The sequence below is a fragment of the Atractosteus spatula genome, chromosome 4 (assembly GCF_055471065.1).
Source record: "Atractosteus spatula isolate fAtrSpa1 chromosome 4, fAtrSpa1.hap1, whole genome shotgun sequence".
Lineage (NCBI taxonomy): Eukaryota > Metazoa > Chordata > Actinopteri > Semionotiformes > Lepisosteidae > Atractosteus > Atractosteus spatula.
Genome location: NC_142709.1, coordinates 4,184,195 through 4,203,677, shown reverse-complemented (window position 1 = coordinate 4,203,677; position 19,483 = coordinate 4,184,195). Strand labels below are relative to the sequence as shown.

General features: G+C 40.1%; 1 protein-coding gene across 8 annotated transcripts in view; it reads left to right on the top strand.

Annotated features, from left to right (window-relative positions):
• The window catches only part of dmd (dystrophin), a 721,300-nt gene extending 707,434 nt beyond the window's left edge, over positions 1 to 13,866 (top strand). For 6 of the 8 annotated variants that reach the window (XM_088914984.1, XM_088914986.1, XM_088914981.1 and 3 more), the window contains 3 exons: positions 904 to 1,027; positions 5,626 to 5,718; positions 11,975 to 13,866. In XM_088914984.1, the coding sequence (XP_088771110.1) occupies positions 904 to 1,027; positions 5,626 to 5,718; positions 11,975 to 12,072 (315 nt within the window). In that variant the 3' untranslated portion in view covers positions 12,073 to 13,866. Of the gene's footprint in view, positions 1 to 903; positions 1,028 to 5,625; positions 5,719 to 9,094; positions 9,127 to 11,974 lie in introns of all 8 variants that reach the window. The other 2 variants (XM_088914983.1, XM_088914982.1) reach the window with 2 other exon arrangements.
• Positions 13,867 to 19,483: the final 5,617 nt, after the last annotated feature.

Below are 19,483 nucleotides of genomic sequence, written 5' to 3'. Positions count from 1 at the left end.
TTGATATAATTTTTATTAAAGTCACTTCATAAAATTGTTTTGTTGATGTTCTTTCAACTGGTAGTACTACCACCATTACTACTATATCTGCTAACTAACTGAGTAGGGCAGTTAGTACTTCAGGAATCATCTGGTGGACGACTGGTCCCCTGAGGATAGTACACAGATCTTGTCACCCCAGCTCTCAAACCATCTAGCTTTTTCTGCGAGCTGGGTGTAAACTGCGGTCTTTGATTCTGCTGCTCAAATTGAGTCATTGTGAGGTTTATTCAGCCATCCTTTTGGCTCTGTGCCACTGCAGATCCATTGCTGAGCTTTCTAGAGTTCTATATCACTTCTAGGCCAGGACCAGTAAATCTGTGCAGTATCTTGATGTCCAACCCGCAGCAAAAATGTCGGACCCAGTACTGAGAAGCGAACAGAAGAACAATGCGACAATGTGATTTCAAACACAATAGCAGAACAGTGTGTGATTTTGGGAAGTAATGTGCGCTTTATGGGGGCGGTGCGGTGGCTCTGTGGCTAAAGATCTGCGCCTGTGGCCAGAAGGTTGCCGGTTCGAATCCCGCGGCTGGCAGAGGAATCCTACTCCGTTGGGACCCCTCTTAACCCAAACTGCTCCGGGGGCACCGTATAAATGGCTGACCCTGATCTCTGACCCCCAGCTCCTCTCCCTGTCTGTGGTGTCTCATGGAGAGCAAGCTGGGGTCTGCGAGAAAAGTTTCCTAATGCAAGAAATTGTACATGGCCAATAAAGTGCTCTTCTCCTTGTATCACAGAGCCCCAGTCAGCGGCTCCCTACTGCACATGATAACGCTGCAGTTCTCTGTTACATTTTACGGTACCAAAAGGAAAAGAGCAAGGAGAGCGCACCTTCAACAGCTCCTGCTTGTCTCGTTCCAGCCCCAGGCAGAGGCCAAGGTGAACGGCACCACCGTCTCGTCGCCGTCTACCTCCTCGCAGCGCTCGGACAGCAGCCAGCCCATGCTGGTCCGCGTCGTCGGCAGCCAGACCACAGACACCATGGGTAAGACGGGAGCGGGCTCGCCGGGTTTGGCGTCTTCCCCCACCACATTCTGACACCTGCACCCGCACGCCCCCCTCAGAAACAATAAGCCTGCCGCCGATACTTCTTCATCAGCCTAAATGAGCTGAGTCTGAGGCTCTGTGCACCGGTGAAGCTTTCAGAAAGCCAGTCCGTACGAGAGGTCTCCTACGCCTTTTGTCTAAAATAATGTATCGTGAGATAGGGTGATTGATTTTTTTTTTTTAAGCCAGAGCACATTTGGTTTAATTGCATGAAAAGAAGCTTGAAAGAGAAACTGGGAAAACAATCCCTGTGGAAAGTGCATTCCTGTCATCAGTGCTGCACACTTGTGCTTAAGCCAGAAACACCGCTGTGCTTTTCGTCTTTTTATCTGAGAGCACAGGGAGGTTGACAGGTGGTATATTGTGTCTGTTCTGATTAAGGTAACTAATTATGTAACCCCTCTAATACAGAAAATGAAAAGCAGGCAAAACTATAATTAAGTATGATTTAGTTCAGTGATCTAAAGAAATGCAATTTGGGGGCCTGCTAATTTTATGATTTTTCTTTAATTACTACTTGGTGCCTGAGGTTTTTTAACCCTAAAGTTTGAACTTCACATGCTGAGCTGAAGAAAAAAAAATTAAACTTCTACATTTGGCTGTTTTTTTTTCACTACACAGTTCATTACACTCCAAGAATAGAATTGTGAATATCATTACAAATATTAAACTACTTTTTATTCTGACTGACGTATAATGTAGGAATAAATTTGTATGTAACATTTTAATTAAAGTCGTTAAATATTTAACTACTTTAAATACTGATAAACAAATCAGTTTAATCAGTGATAGCCATTGATTAACCCCAAAGGATCTGGTGTTTTCTGAGACTGGAGAGCTCACTTAATCTGCGGTTTAAGTTTAAATTTTAAATTTTCAGATTTGACTTATGGTATTTTCAATGGAGTTTTTAATGAAAGTTCGGGAGGAATGAAGGCAGCCGCGCTCATTCGACACAGCTGCCGCAATTCTCACTAATCCTGACGTAAGCAACCGGTCTCCATAAATATCAAATGTCACTCTCTCCTCTTCCTCGTTCGTTTTCTGGATCCCTCCTCCACCCCCTCTCCACCTTTGCAGCTACCCCATTGGTCGCATGGGGGTCCTATCCTCCCCGTCCGACGGCCGGGAGGTTGGCCCTCAGCCAAGCGGGTTACGCCAAATCTCCACATCACAATAAACGATTCTAATTTCTCCCAAGCTTTCGGCTGCCGTCATTCCTCGTGAAGTCAGATATATTCTTTTAGGGGCTGTAATTTACAATAGAGGCAGTTAATGAAAATCTTTCAGTTCTTTTGTTAATGTTAAAAAAAATGATTTAATTATTTTCAGAAATTGCAATTCAAGACTGCATTTTCTTACAGGGAATAAATGAACTAAGACTAACTACTGTCTGTAGTTTTTTTTTAGCTTTTTAGGGTTTATCAAATATCCAGAAGCTTTTTCTAAGTTCAAAGTAAAAAAAGATGTATGAAAGATCACATTTACAGTTTCCTTGTATAAAATAGATATATGGTTTACCCTGTGCTTCTTTGCTAAGAATCAGGCAAAGGCTGTGATAATCTGCTTAACATATTCAGTCAAGCCCCTTTGATTTTTTTAACTTTCAAATCCCAGAGCCGTCCTTTAAAATTTGTTGCATGATATCATGTAGTCATCATTGACAACAGTCGGATTTTTATATCAAGCTGATGCAGAACTGCTGGTTCAGTGCTGAGTTTAGTTAGCAGAGTAAATGAAATCTGTTTGATTGTACCAGTTTGATGGTTTGCTGGCACACTGCACTGGCTTTCATCTGCTGCAGTATTTACATGTCCCTCTTTTTCAGCACATGGGAAGTTTAAAAATACAAAAGCAAAGCAGTGTCTCATCTCAGTGCTAGGGTTGATGCTAGCAGTTTTCAATCTAATACCTGCAGAATTCTGGCACTTTTACATAATAAATAATCCTTGCATTTAAATAGCGCTTTTCTGGACACTCCACTCCAAAGTGCTTTAGGACTCCCCTCCACCACCACCAGTGTGCAGCCCCACCTGGATGATGCACCAGTACACTCCCCACACACCAGCTCTCAGTGGGGAGGAGAACAGGGTGATGAAGCCAGTTCAGAGATGGGGATTATTAGGAGGCCATGATTGGTAAGGGCCAGGGGGAAATTTGCTTAGGACACCAAGTAGAGTAGCCCTGGGTTTTTTAATGACCATGGCGAGTCACAAACAGCAGGGTGAGTACTTCCTACAGGCTCCACTAACACCTTGTTCCAGCAGGTGCCTTAGTTTCCCCATCCAGGTACTGACCAGGCTCTCACACCTGTTTAGCCTCAGTGGATTGTAGTCAGTCTGTGCATATGACAAATAAACTGAACTGAGCTAGATATGGGCCATCCATCCATTGTCTAACTGCTTTCTCCAATACAGGGTTGCAGGGGAGCCAGAGCCTTGGTGGTCTATTCCATTTATCAAATGAGTTTTTGTTGTGTATATTAATGAAAGTCATCCCCTTGAGGGAAACAGAAGTGCTGTCTGACCCTCGTGTAGGTTCTCTCATTGACAAATTTCCCTTGGCTCATCGCTGGCTGCATTTGGAGGAAACTAAAACAAGAAGGCGAGATACATACCATCACCATATTTTTTTCAAAATGTGCGGCTAAGGATCTGCGCCTGTGGCTGGTTCGAATCTCACGGCCAGCAAAGGAATCCTACTCTGTTGGGCCCCTGAGCAAGGCCCTGAACCCCAACTGCTCCAGGGGCTGACCCTGCGCTCTGACCCCAAGCCTCTCTCCCTGTCTGTGAGTCTCATGGAGAGCAAGCTGGGGTATGTGAAAAGACAAATTCCTAATACAAGAAATTGTATATGGCCAATAAAGTGATCTTCAGATGATTACAGCAGCCATATCACTCTTCGACTCACAACTGGCAACCCACTGAAGCTCAGCAGGTGTGAGCCTGGTCAGTACGTGGATGGGAGACCTCCTGGGAAAAACTAAGGTTGCTGCTGGAAGAGGTGTTAGTGGGGCCAGAAGGGGGCGCTCACCCTGTGGTCCGTGTGGGTCCTAATGCCCCAGTATAGTGAGGGGGACACTCTACTGTAAAAATTTGCTGTCCTTTGGGTGAGATGTCAAACCGAGGTCCTGACTCTCTGTGGTCATTAAAAATCCCAGGGCATTTCTTGAAAAGAGTAGGGGTGTAACTCCAAATTTCCCATTGGCCCTTCCCAATCATGGCCTCCTAATAATCCCCATCTATGAATTGGCTTCATCACTCTGCTCTCCTCCCCACTGAGAGCTGATGTGTGGTGAGCGTTCTGGCGCACTATGGCTGCCGTCGCATCATCCAGGTGGATGATGCACATTGGTGGTGGTGGAGGGGAGCCCCCATTACCTGTAAAGTGCTGTGAGTGGAGTGTCCAGAAAAGCGCTATATAAGTGTAAGCAATTATTATTAGTAGTACTTCTTCTTGGAAACAGTCCAGTGGGTTATTCCTTGAGACACTGAGAGACCACTCGTGAGCTGTACTGTGGGCTGCAGGAGAATTTGTGATGCAAAGCTAACAGAGACTGAAAGAATGACAAACCCCTGTTTATTGTTGTTGTTGTTGTTGTTGTTTAACAAATTGCATATTGGATTGAGTAATTTAACTCAATTAGATCATTTTTACGAAGTCTTGAGGGTTTTCAACTTTTCTTATTTTGGAAATCCATTCATCCATAGCACAATGTCTGTGGGGCATGCAGCAGAAAACAAAGTACCCTTGGATTCAGAACAACATTTTTTTTCATTAAGACATCGAGAAACCAGGCATCTGTGTGATGTGTGTTTATTTTTCCTCTTAATTGTGTGATAAATGCTATTGCAGCCAAAGGATTTGTGATTTTTTAAGAAGGATTTAAAGTGTTTTGTCATGGATATGTATACCCTCTTGTGGCTGCAGATTTAAGTGAATTCTTCTGTGTTGTAGATTCGTGCTGTTGAATTTTAATAGGAATGGACTTGCCTAATGTACAGGCTTTAGATACTGTTTTTTTGAAGAGGTGAGGAAATAACAGTTGGCTTTTGTGTTAACTGGTCGTAATTAAATGACCTTTTCTCATAATGAAACCACTGTACAGTAGTAAAAAGTTTGACCTGGCCAAGATTACCTTGACATTTTATAGTTTATCAGCTGGAAACCTGTCATTATGGTTTTCGTTTAAAAAAACACTTTCATCAAGACATCAAAATACCTACTAAAGAGGTCATGACGTGTCCTTAAGTTGCTTTGTACATATTTACACATGGAGGGCTCAGCTCCAGCTTCCTCACTCATCTGTCACACCGGTACTTCAGTGGGCACTCTGGCAACTGGGTGTGTCCCAGCTCCTGTCCAGGCCTGCAGATGGATCATCATGGCCTGCAGATGGATTTGCCGACCACCTGAACAGCTGCTGACCCACACATTAACAGTTCTCACAGCCGCAAGCATGCTGCATTTGCACTAAAGGTAATGAGTTGTAGGCTGTTGATTGATTTATTTTTTTTAATTGATGTCTATTTTAAGGCGAAGACGATCTTTTGAGTCCATCTCAAGATCCAAGCACAGGTCTGGAGGAGGTGATGGAACAGCTCAACAACTCTTTCCCCACCAACCAAGGTGAGATGCGCTTCAGACAGTCAGTTTTTCTAAGGTGTTACACTACCCTTCCTAAAGGAAAATTAAACCTCTTAAACTTTCTGTCTAGACAATGCTTGCCCTCTCGGTTAATCATACAGTGCCTTTTCTGTAGTCTTTGCCTTGAAGCAGTGTGAAGATCACGCAAGTTGCAAGTTATAATTCTATAAGATACAGTACCTGTATAGCATTCACAATTTCAAAAGCTGTAATGCTGAGATGGCCTTGTTTTCCCAAAAGACGACTTCCACAAAGCAATTATCATCTTGCTTATAAGACATACACTATCTAGTTGATTTTGGTCGCCTAAATCACCTGAGTTCCTCCAACGTTGTTTATATTCCATATCAACACTTTGCAAAACCGGTGGTTTTAAGTCAAATAGGTTTGACATAATACTCCGATGGGGATCTCCGATGAGAAAAACCTGAAATTATCTTCCATTACCAGGATTAACCTTAATATTGCAACACTTCACTTTCTCACTTGTTTTTTTATAGTTTCTCATTATCGAGACAATTGATGTCAATGCATTGTGGGCTTTCAGATAAGTAACTCATTCTTTGCTTGAAACATACCTTAAGGAAAGACAGTACAATTTCCTTTAGCCAAATCAGTTACAAGCTTGGAGTCATGGAATAGATGTTTCTGTTATACGAGGAAAGAACAGCTGTTTGGATTTTCCACTGTATTTAAGAAACTTAAAAGCATTTATTCTTGCAGAAACACCTGTTGTGTTAAATCACTCTTCAGCAGACTGTATTTTCAGCCTTCTTCTCTCAGAGGAGATCTCAAATCCCTGTTTTGCTTTCACATCGAGCAGATGCCAAGCGTTTTCTGCAAAGACTGGGGGTCTTATAAGGAGCTGGACTCTTCACAAGTGTTCAGCCCTCGTGATTCTCTGTGCTTTGGAGTAAAGAAGGAAGCTGTGTTAAACTTTGATTTAGCCTTGCTTTGGTTCAGGGTGCAATCCACAGCAGTATAAGCTCCATATCACAGCTGTTGTGCTAATTCAGAGCAGATGTGGAAGTCAGAAGGTCTGACACTTGAAGGAAATGTTCATGTAAAAAGCCACCAGCGGGTTTACTTTACACTTGTAATTGGCCGTGGTTTCATAAGCCTTAAAAAAATAAACAAGCAATACAGCTGAGCTGTAAAAACCAGCAGCTCCCTTGTGCTGACTGGTTAATAAATTGTGGCTGGTTTTTTGCTGAAAACTGGAAACAGACCAAAATAGAAGCAGCTTTTTTTGTTTTTCTCCAGGTGGCCGTCCCCATAAATGTCTTTGCTTTGTAGAAATAAATGAAATGCATACCCCCTCTACTGTTCAGACATTATGCTGACAACCAGTTAAGTAACAGAGAGCCTTTCTCCCCGTTTCAGGGAAATTCAATCAGAGATTGTGATTTTACTTATCAGTAGATTGACACTGCAAACACAGAGTACAGGCTCTGAAGATTTCTGTATTCATTAGGGAAGAAGGTGGAACAATAAAATGTTACAATATTCAAACTATTAGATATTGGCACAGTCGCTTTTTTCAAAATTTAAATTGATGTCCTCTTGAAAGTACTGTTGACACCAATGTTTTGTCTTTGATCTGCATTGCACTGTATGAAGCATTTTATAAAATAAATGTCATATCTGAAAAGAAACAAAATTGTTAGCATCTGCAGAAGAGCTTCATTGAGTTGTACAGCACAGAGATTTTAATGGGGCTCTTAAAAACTGCACTTTGTTTTGTGTGTGTAGCACTAATTTGTTAATCTAGCAATAAAGAGCAATACTTTACAATGTACATTATAGTGTGAAGTTCTCCCATTTTGCTTGATTACTGTTTAGATGCATACTGGGGTTGTTTTGAGCTTTTTGTCCCAATCAGGCACTTCAGGTTTTAAAACCATATAGCAGTTTTATAATAATGAGACACTTATATAGCATTTTGCAAGACACTCCACTCAAAGAGCTTTACAGGTAATGTGGACTTCTCTCCATCACCACCGATATGTAGCCCCACCTGCATGATGCGATGGCAGCCAGAGTGTACCAGTCGGCTCATCACACACCAACTCTCAGTGGGGAGGAGAGCAGAGTGATGAAGCCAGTTCAGAGATGGGATTATTAGGAGGCCATGGTTGGTAAAGGCCAGGGGGAAATGTGGCCAGGACACCAGGGTTAACACCCCTATTTTTTTCAAGAACCACCCTGGGATTTGTAATGTCCACAGAGAGTCAGGACCTCGGTTTGATGTCTCATCCAAAGGACAGCACCTTTGTTTTACAATATAGTGCCCCCGTCACTATATTAGGACATTAGAACCCACACATATCCATCTAACACACCTTCCAGCAGCAACCTTAGCTTTCCCAGGAGTCTCCCGTCCAGGTACTGTCCAGGCTCGCACCTGCTGAGCTCCAGTGGGCTGCCAGCAGTGAGTTGCAGGGTGATACAGCTGCTGGCTGAGCAGTAGTTGTAGGCTTTTCCAGCTGAGGGTAACAGTTATTTAGAAAAACAGCGCAAAGCTGTCACCTCTGAAGTCCATATTTCTCAATCCTTTTCACTTTTTTTGACTGCCTTCCTAAATGTTCTATAAAACGTTTCCAGATATTGCTTGTGTCATTTTTTTTTTCAATCCAGTTGTTCAATTTGAACTCTGCAAGAGGAAAACGAAAGTGGCATTATTGATGTTGTGCTGTGAATGCTTTTATATTTTTTCTGTTGTTTTAAGTTGTTTCTTCTCTTACCTGCTGAAAATCTTGGTTTCTGCCTCCACATGGATTCCCTGTCCTTGCTTCAGCTGCAGTTATGTGCCACGATGAAGAATTTCACATCATACAACATCTATAATGTCCTTCGAGAAAACGTTAGGCCATCTCGCATGTGCATCATTGATGTACTTCTGCATCCATTTACATCTCAGTCAGAGCTTCTAGGGATATTTGTGTTGTGTTTTTGTGTAAAAAACACAGAACCAATCTGACCAACAGCAGGAATAAATCCAGGAAATAATCACATAGAAGTCACAGAACAGTACAGAAAACTCAACAAATGCCAGTGCTTTTAGAGATTAGTTTGTGAGTTTGTGTTTTTTTTAATTAGTATTTTTTGGCTGCTTTTCAGAGTTTCTGTTACAACCCCTCCTGTCAGGTAATGTTCATACAGCTTCGTTTGGTATCTCTCGCTATATTCTTCATTATATAGTACTTTTAACCCTTTTGGTAAACAGAAAACTTAATACCAGTGGCTTCCAAGTAGCCTCTGCCTTTCTTGTTTTTACTTCACAGATTTCTTACTGTCTGTTATTTCTTTTGGTTTCTTTCTCCTCTTCTCTCTCATCCCTTCCGTCTGTCACTCAAAGGAAGGAGTGGCCCTGGGAAACCAGTGAGAGAGGTTAGTGAGACTGCAGCTTCAGCACGGTCTCTTGTTCTGTCTTCCTGCTGTGCAGTGCTCCTTCACACCTCTGCTCCAGTTAGGCTGCATGCTGCTGTGCTGCTGTCAGCTCACCTTCTGTGCAAGAAAACCCACTTTTAAGAATTAAATGGGTCTCTGTACTGTCACTAGAGTTACTTCAAGTGAAATTATTATTCTGTTCACGTATGCATAAAATGGCTAAGCTACGTGTTTTAAGCTGAGAAAGTACAAGTAATCGGTAAAAGACAGTCACAGTTTTTGTACCGTGTTACCTTGCTTTCTGATTGTAATATTGATTTCAGCATTAGAACCCATATAGCCTGGAATTAAGCTAAAGCAAACATATCAAACAGTAGTAATACTTTTACCACGACGAAAATTTGTTTTATGAGAATCTCTCGAACAAACCTCTGAAGAGAATGTTTGTCTGCAAATAAGCACAATTCTTCTGAGTGGGTTTAACAACTGTGTTTGCTGCAATAGCTTAGATTTTAGCTTGCTGACATTAACAGAGATGCTCTCTAGACACTGTTTTCAAATGATTAGGTGAAAGGCACGGTGGAGAAGACAGGTGTCACTTTAAAATGCAGTTAAAGCAGGACTTAAACCCTGCACTTTTAATTTCTGCCAAATACTCTCTTTTACAGCAATTCTGCATTTTGAAGAGTGTTACCAGCAAACAAAATGATAAATACAGGAGGTTGCTGTAGGCATCTATTGCTCCCATCGTCCCCACTGCATGGTACAGTGCATTGTGGTTCTGGCAGCAGCAGCTGTTCATTGCTGATCTGGCTGCTTGAAATCAAATTGTGGTAAAATGCATGTGAGAAATATATGTAGTGTTTGGTGCAGATCAATGGGATAAGACTTCACGAAAGCTGTCTTAAAAACTCATTGGGGAATGTTTTCCCTATGTTTCTTTCATTAACATATAGATTGAGGAGGTTTCAATTGTAAAAGTAGAATTTGCAGTGAAATTCGCTTTTAGTTTGACACTATTATTATTTAAAATTTCCAGTTCCTTCATTGGTTCTAGTTCCAGGGGATATTTGAAACAAAAGCTCGAAAGAGGGAAGATAGCTTCCAGCTCATGTCACAGGCCCAACGTCCTGCCGCTGTTTCAATCAGGGTATATCATATCACTTCAAGAATCTGTTGACTGCACAAATGCATCCATCCTTGTGTTTAATAAGAATATTTACTTGGAAAAGTGCTGTGGTCATAAAAAATTGAAATGCATGGCCACCTAATTTCAATTATGTCACCAGCTGGGAGATTAAAATACTCTATTTTTGTTTCACAAGAACTGCAGTTAAAGCTCTGAAATAAAAAAGATTCGGGAGTTCTGATTGCCGTACAATTCAAATGAGAAATTGAAGGAACTTTAGTTCTTCGTAGATAAACAGACTGTAGGTGTGTACACCGTAGATTAAGATATTAAATAAGGGTGTGAGCTCATACAATCGTGTGTTCGTGTAGTGCATTCGGGAAATGCACATTTTGAAGAAAGTTTGCTAAGACAGTGTTTACTTTTTTGTGCTTAAAAGCATCTCATTGTGAAATTCGAGGTCTGATAATGTTGGATCATACTTCTAGCACAGCAAGTTAAGGCCACATTCCTGCCAGTGCCGTTTAATCTAATGGGCTATGACTTTCAATTGAAAGATCAGCAAGGGGCCCATTTGCCCCAAGAGCAGGGGGTGTCAGTTAAGAGCAGAGAGCTGTAGCACAATGTGATCTTCAGCAAAGACTCTATAAGCAGCTTTTAATTAAACAGCAGAGACAATGTGAGTCCTGCTGATAACTACACAAGCGGGAATGGTGGTGTATGAGCCATCACAATCCCATGAATAATGTTAACCCTCCTCACTTCAGAAAGTAAAAAGACCAAGTCAAGCTTCCTGATGAAGGAAGCAGAGAAAACAAGGATTTTGTAGCTGCAGAACTGGAGGCTTGCAAGCACAGCGAGTTTACTTAGGTTCCACTTGAATTCCAGCAATGTATCACATTCCGAAGAGCGCCGCGTTTCGTGCAGGAGGAGATGAAATCGGCGTACTATGAACATCTCGTTTTGATGCATTTTCTTTTCCCATAAAAACATTCTTCGGTACCATGCTCATTATTCTGGAAAGTTTCCATGTCACTTCCCTTCTGCCACTATTAAATAGCCATTATCTGCTGCAGTTAATGGGATAAATAATGTACTTCTATAATAAAGCGTGCCTGTTTCCATGTTGCCTTCAGTAAGTGGGGAAAGTAAATTGTTTTTTGTTTTTCTGCATTCTTTTAAACCACAGCTTTTGACTTGTCACCAGCAAAGGATATAAAACAAAACAAATTTTATGAAAGAAATGAGCTGTTATTTTTTTTCCCTCTTTATTTGTCAAATGAGTTATCGGAATTCAGCGTTAGCCCAGTGCAATGCATAGTAAGAAATTCACAAATCTCTGAATCTGTGTTGGAGAGCTGCTTCATCTCTATGGACACCACAGTGCGGTGGTCGTGTTCAGGAAGGCTGGACGGCCAAAGTCCAGCATCTCATTTGAGTGGACAGACATTAATGAAGCGGTGCTGGAAGGAATCCTACTCCGTTGGGCCCCTGAGCAAGGCCCTTAACCCCAACTGCTCCAGGGGTGCCGTATAAATGGCTGACCCTGCACTCTGACCCCCAGCTTCTCTCCCTGTCTGTGTCTCATGGAGAGCAAGCTGGGGTCTGCGAAAAGACAAATTCCTAATGCAAGAAATTTTATATGGCCAATAAAGTGATCTTATCTTATCTGAGCAGACCTGTTGGTGAACCAATCTCTGTCTTTCTCTCCTCACACAGGTAACAATGTAGGGAGTCTCTTCCACATGGCAGATGACCTGGGGAGAGCAATGCGGTCACTGGTGACTGTGATGACAGACGATGAGACACTGGACTAGCAGAACTTTTCCTACTACACTGGCTTCTGAATATCAAGCATGGTTTTTATAATAATTCATACACCGAATAGAGTTGGACTGTAAACGTTTACAAAGAAAAAAAAATCTATATTTTTGTGAAGGGTAGTGGTAATAAAATTGTAGATTTCAGTAGTTTCCTAAGTCTAATATTGTTTTGTTAACAATGGCAGGTTTTACTCTTCTATGCAATTGTACAAAAAGAAAAAGAAACAAATCAAACCTAAATGTAAAAATCTCGTGAGTTAAATAACTTGCCGGTAATTTGTATGCGTTTCAGATTGTTTAAAAACGTTTGTAACAATTATAATGAAAGATTGTAAACTAAAAGGGTGCTTTATAAAAGACAAATTTTATTGTTTATAAAAACCAAAAAAAAAGGCAAAAAAAAACATTCAGAGGCAATGCATTTGTTTTTGCGAACATTACCGCTCAGTACATGTGTGTGTGTAATGTAATCATAATCAGTGTTATTTTTCTTGCTTACAAAAGAAAATGCCTATTATTGTTACCAAATTATTCATCAGGTCATATGTCATTCTTCTGCTTTATTTCACCAGGTCCCTAAAACAGAGCTCCTTCTGAAATAACTGTTACAATCAGATTTTTTAGTACTCTTGTTCATTGGCAAAGCACACAGTATATAAGATTTTGCATTTTTGCTGAGATGCCGGAAAGTTATATCAAAACTAGGCAAATTCATATTTTAACCATTGTGTTTTGGTACTTTACAAAGTAGTGTCTTTTAACCACAACCATTTGTGAATAGCTTTTTACCAAGCATGGATTCAACAGAATATTTTTTTAAAAAGGTAGAAAGGGAAACTGTTGTATTTCTGGTATAACTTGCAGACATGCCAATGAAATCATTGTACCCTTTTAACTTAAAGGTGAGATAGACAATTTTTCATAGATTGTGATCGTGAGCAGACCTGTCTTTGTCCCAGTCCTAGCAGAGACTATTAAGTGGAGTTTTGCGTCCAAGTAATTATTTTATAAAAATTATTTTTAAGTGAACCACTAGAATGTGTTGGGCATGCTTGTGAGCAGTTTTGGTTACATTCTGACAGAAACAACAGTCATTTTTATAATCATGCAATTTCTACCTCAGTTTTATTTCATGGTACACTTAACATGGCATATGGCCACATCTGGAAATGTATTTTTTTTTTGGCATCAACATTTTCATTTTTTGAAGTTTTGTTTTCATGAAAAAATAATCAAATTAAAAACTATACAATCACCAGGGTAAGCCACTACAGAAGAGAAATGCCCTGATAAACCACCCCCTTCTTTGTATTCAAACAAGTATGGTACTACTTAATTTAGTTTTGTTTAATTTCATTCGTTTTTCTTTTCAATTACATATAGCAGATTGAGTTGGTGATATTGCACGGTTGTTCCTTGAGTTTTTATTAATAGCTAGGATTTACTTGTTTGTTTTTTTTTGTGGGTTGAGTTTGTTCTTTTGAGCAAGAGTTTGAAAGCTTTATTGAGGCTTTATGTATGTTTCTAAAACACTTCATTAATGTACGTAACCACAACAATATTTAATACAAACCATTAACAGTAGAACTATGTATCACACGGCATGTTATTTCATTTAATTTGTGAGCTACTGTGTTATTTTTAACCCCAGTATTTTGCCATCTATTCATTAAAAAAACATTTTACTTTTTTCCTTCACAACATATCAAATTCCACCAAATATATGCCTTACTATTGTATTATAAATTGCTTTACTGTGTATATCAATAAAGCACGCAGTTATGTTAATTTGTCTTTTTGTGAACGTGATTGAATTTGTCTTCCAGAGTGACAGATGCCAGAGCACATAGTTCACAATTATACAGTCTCCGTGCATTCTGAATGGACCCAGAGAAGTCATGTTTGAAGCTGATACTTATGAGTGTGGCCAGAAGGGTACCTGCTGAGGCTGACCTGTGTCCTCTGGGCCTAATTAGCTTCACACCATCCAGTAAAGCCCCTTTTCAGGCAAGAAGAGGACTTGACTTCGCTGAAACAGAACAGCACTTACCTAACTGTAGTCTGCTTCACTGTACCATGTAGCCTAAATTAGATATGATCAATATTCAGGGGGAACAGGTTAAAATATAAATGTTAATATTGTAGACCACTTAGTAAGTGAAATAGCATTTTTGTGAAATTTAAAACATTATGCACAGCTAGAGACCTTGTATATCACTATTATCACTCTTAAAAAAAGAATGCAGAAATTCACTTGAGTGATTTGTAGGTTTTGCTGAACTCAAAGAATACTTGTGTGGAAAGCATCTAGACATACTCCGTGTAATTCAAGATGGCAGGTGAGAAAGGGGGCATTTCGTCTTTGTGCAGAAGTAATTTGATATGCAAATGCAATTCAGTTGTGTCTGAATCATGTTATTGTTCCCACCCTTGCAGCATATAAGTTATAGGAAAACAATAGCTCTGTAATTATAAGAAATATACACAGTATATAAATATATAGCTATGTTGGCATTTCTGCGTTCGTTTTACATTTTGCCCCCAATTACTACTGTCAATAGACAAGAAAATATTGTTGCAGGATAAAAACAATGGGATGCATTACTCTGTCGGTCCAGTATGAAGTATAACCTACTTGAAAACCTACTGCATCGCGACTCATTGAAAAACGGCCTGCCACGCTATATTCTAGCTTATGTGTTACGTTGTTAATTAAGCACTTCTATTGAAACTGTCACCCTAAAATCAGTGGGAAATGTGGGATTTCTGCTCTGTTATTCCTAGATGTTCGGTTGCTTGCCAATGGACCACTTCCAGTGGGTAGGTTAAAAGGTAGTTTTAAACCTTTCTATGATCATTTTTTGTTTTCTGCTCTCTGCCTCTTAAATAATCAGATTCACCCACAGGAGTGACGTCCTCTATACTGCTCCTCAGAAGGAGAGTCTGTGTTTGTGACTGCAACAGACAGCAAACACAGGGGTGATATTTCTTGCAGTATTGAAGGCACTCCTTATCTACTGCATAACTGCACATTTTGTTACATGTTCTTTTGTTTCATTTTTAAGACATTATTTGTCTTAAAAAAGGATGGAAGTATTGCTCAATTTGATTTGAGAGAAAGCTGGCATTGCTTTGTGCATGGGTTTGCTGTGGATATATAAATATCCATTCTTGTTTGGTTTCGATTTACTTTCAGTAACAACAGTCTCCTGGGGGTTAAACACAACTTCATTTCAGAACAATTTCCTTTCTGCTTTTCGATGTCTCTCAATATTCCGATTCCCTTCTGCATCACTGTTATAATTCCGACGACAGAGACTTGACAGAAGTTGGAGAAAGCCGCTTTGAAGCGTCATTATCTTTATTTTAGCCACCTGAGAATATGCAAATTAATGTTAGTTATCCTCAGTACCCTTACACCCCCTTCAGTAATAAATAATGGATATGCAATAATAAATATATAGTACATAATAACATGTAATAATAACACCTTTGTACATGCTCCATACGTTAAACTGGTGAATTCTACCGTAATTAACAGGAAGATGAGCATTGTACTTATACAACGTTTTAGTCATCTCTATTTTTGAACTCCCAATACCTACCGACTTTTAAAAATATTTTTCACCGTCCACGAATTTCTCACTGTCTTGTCCTGTAATGTGCTCAAAAGAAGAAAAGTAAAAAGTCTGCCACACTGGCATTATTTTTCTCCTTTGAAAAATATCCTGTATGCCTTAAGGCAGGCAAACAGATGTGGAAAAAAGATCTGCAGTTCTTTTAGCTTCTTCTGCATAACCTCAAAGGTGACCCTAGGACAGCAGTATTAAAGGTAATTAAAGAATGGCCCCCCTGCTCAGATTCATGGCCCCTGGCCTTTTAAACCATGAACATGCAGGGTCTCTGGTAGTCATTGTTAACCCTATTGAGCAATTTCCCAGTCAATGGTAAATGCTGACTATTTCAGTGAATTTGTTCCATTCAGCCTACATGGCCTCTTTGCTACTGTAGGTACAGTAGTAGCTAATTGGTCCTGGGATGCCATGGAGCTGTTTTTTGAAGGAAGCCAGAGTGTTGCTTTCATCAGCCTGGGTGGGTGCCTTGTTCCTTACCTGTGCGACCTTTAATCACACCGATCATTTGGAGGTGAGTTTTTATTAAGTATTCTTCATCGTGAAACTACAGGATCGGTGTAGCAGACTCTCCACCATGGAGAATGAAATAATTAGATGTGTTACTATACTATTTTAACGCTTGGTTAGTAGGAGGATGTAATTAAGTAGCAGTCATTTTACTCTATAAGAGTAATTTTAGTATCTCTAAAATTGACTAGATCATATTTCTTTCTGCATTTCATGAACACTATCGCAAAGGATTTACGCCTCTATGCGCTGTTGAAATGTCTGGTGTTTTCTTGCCAGTTTGAATAACAGCATGGATACTAGGCTTCACCAAATTAGAAATACAGAGAAGAAAAGGCGGAAAGGTAACGTGACGGCCTTTAACTTTTATTCCCCACAGACCAGACACACAACCGTGATAAAAACCCAACTTGGTGTGATTGCCAGACACTATAGCCACATCTAGTGGACAGTTGCTGTCACATCAGAGGTTACCGGTCTTGGTCAAGATGAAACAAAAGACAGAGCTGGGGATTTTCTTTGGGTTTCTCAATGGTCATGAGGTACCATGGTCCTGCAGTGGTCAGTGCTGTTGCTTCTGATGGCTGGTGTGCTGTTTGCATTCTCCTCCACTTGTTAGATACAGTATGCTTTCCCCAACTTCCAAAGACAAGCAGGTAGGTTAACTTGCAGCTTTCGACAATCTATTCCATGAGGAAATGCATCCAACCTCATGAATTTCTGGAAGACTTTTCTACAATAGAATCTGTCCCAGGTGTACAAAATAAGTCCTATTTGCTTACGTTTTCAATTGAAACTTCTGTTGGATTAAAATTCATTGGACTGCAATTGTTTGGAGGGAAAATTGTCAACTAGGAATTATAGTCTTTTAACATGATTGTAGTTACAATGATGTGGAAAAGTTTCAACAGGTGAAACAAGTGGTTTCACAGCTTTCATGAAAAGGACTCTTTTTTTCAGAATTTTGTTTCTGTTGCCTGGGTGTGGAGGAATATTTTAAAGAATGTAGGCATAAATGATTAATTTCTCATTGCAATTAACATTTTTGAAACACTTCAAATGCATCAGCATAGGCTTTTGAAGTGTCACAATAAATTTAATTTAAAACAAATTTTTACTTTAAACAAATTTAAAAAACAAACGTGTTCTTTGCTTTCAAACAAATATCCTCTGTAACTTCAAAGAAAGACAATGTGCTCTAATACAGTATGTGCAGCTAATGTTACAATACAAAGCAGATGTCATGGTGTACAGTACATCTTGTACATCAAGAATAAGAATACCTCAAACATTACAAAATTAAAAACTTTCTCTGTTCTCTGTCCAGGAGTTATTTGCCTTTAAACTGCTATCAACATCTCATTTGTTACAACTGCTGAACTTCAGATTAACAAGTTCCACTGAAAGAGCAGGTTGATTACGTTTTTTAAAAAGGAAATTAAATGCTGTCTTATTCTTCAATCTCAAAAGTATACATGGGAGGTGAAAAGGCAGTGGTTGATAGCTGATGTTTTATGTACTACAAGACAGTGGAAACTGGTTGCTCTCATGTACAAAAACCTCACATTAAGTAGTTATTTACTGCATGTCCAGTTCGTCTGCCACCCAGGGTTACTTCTAGGTCTAAAAATGTCAGATTGACCAACCAAACATCAAAGAGCAATTGAAAGACTTTCATACTGCTAAGTCTGGATTTGTAAAAGTCGTGATCTGTCCTACCTATTAATTATCATATCTCTATGGAATTGAGAGGGACTAGGATCTGGGATCTGTTCGATTGTTGATGCCGAAGAGCTGTTTCAGATGAAGACATTCACATGATGCTTACGGTTATACCGCAGTATCCATTTGGACTTGAAAGATAATGGAAATACAGTGCTAAACGGAGTTTCAAACAGGAGCTCTGGAGAAGGTCAACCCTAATTTCACCCACTTCTGCCTCGTTATATAGCTCTGTATAACTATGATGTTTCTTGGTTGCATGGATTTCATTTTTGTATTGTGATGATTCTACTTGGTTTAACTATCTGTGAGTGAATGGTGCAGTCCCATAGATCTAGTTCGGAAGAAAGACAGAAGTCTTAGATTTTGTGTGAACTTTGCTTCACTAAATAGAATATCCAAGATGAGTACTTACCCAAATGCCCCCGGTGGATTAAAATCCTGCATAGGCCAGGGAAAGCCACTTTTACGGCATACTGGACCTCTGTAAAGGAGACTGGAAGGTGCCACTTACTCCCAGGTCCAAGCCCTTGACTGCTTTCAAGACACTCGGAGGACTATTCCAATTTAAAGTGAAGCCATTCGGATTACACAGGGCCACAGCAACTTTCCCGTGATTAATGGACGAGGTGCTGGGGGAAGCCAAAGAATAAGCAGGTGTGTATATTAATGATGTCATCATCTACAGCAGCTCCTGCACTAAGTTTCTGCAACACTGAAGGGACATTTTACAACAGCTCCACCATGCGGGACTGGCACTAAATGTAGCTGAAAGCTGTTTAATATGAGGGAAGTTAGGTAGCTGAGGTACCAGGTCACTGGCAACAGCTGATGCCGAAAGTCAACAAGATCAAGGTCTTGCTCGACAAACTGCAGCCAACCACGATAAGCAAACCTGCCCCTTCCTGTGACTTGTGGGCTAGTGCTTCACGTTTTTGTCAAGGTTCGTTGACAAAGGCTCTGTGCTCACAGACATAACCAAGAAAACAGTAATAGAGTGCACTGGACGAGAGATGTGAGCAAGCGTTTAATGGCTTTAAAGGGGCATTGTGCCAAGAACCAGAATGGAGAGCAAGCTGGGGTCTGCGAAAAGACGAATTCCTAATGGAAGAAATTGTATGTGGCTAATAAAGTGATCTTATCTTATCTCTTATCTCTTATCTTACCTGTGAGAAAATAAGAGTAGGGTGTACCTAACTGGCACTTGGCCCCAAATATTTTATATAAAAATACTTTAATGACTATTAATAATATTACAGTCCAGCAGAGTCGCATATTCGCCCTGTTTGAGCCATAAGCAGTATATTTTATTTAGATTCTCGAACACATCGGGCTGCAGTTTCTTATTAGGCAGCCGACCAAATGATGTTGTGATACAAAGGGAACTCCTTCTTAAAATCTCATTACACAGGTGGAGTGTTTGACATGTCTGGTTCATATTTATGCATTATTCACTCCTTTACATTGTGATTCACAGAGATTGGTGAGCATCTCCATCGCTCAAAGGAAAATGATCGGCTTGTTGCAGTAGTATTACAGCC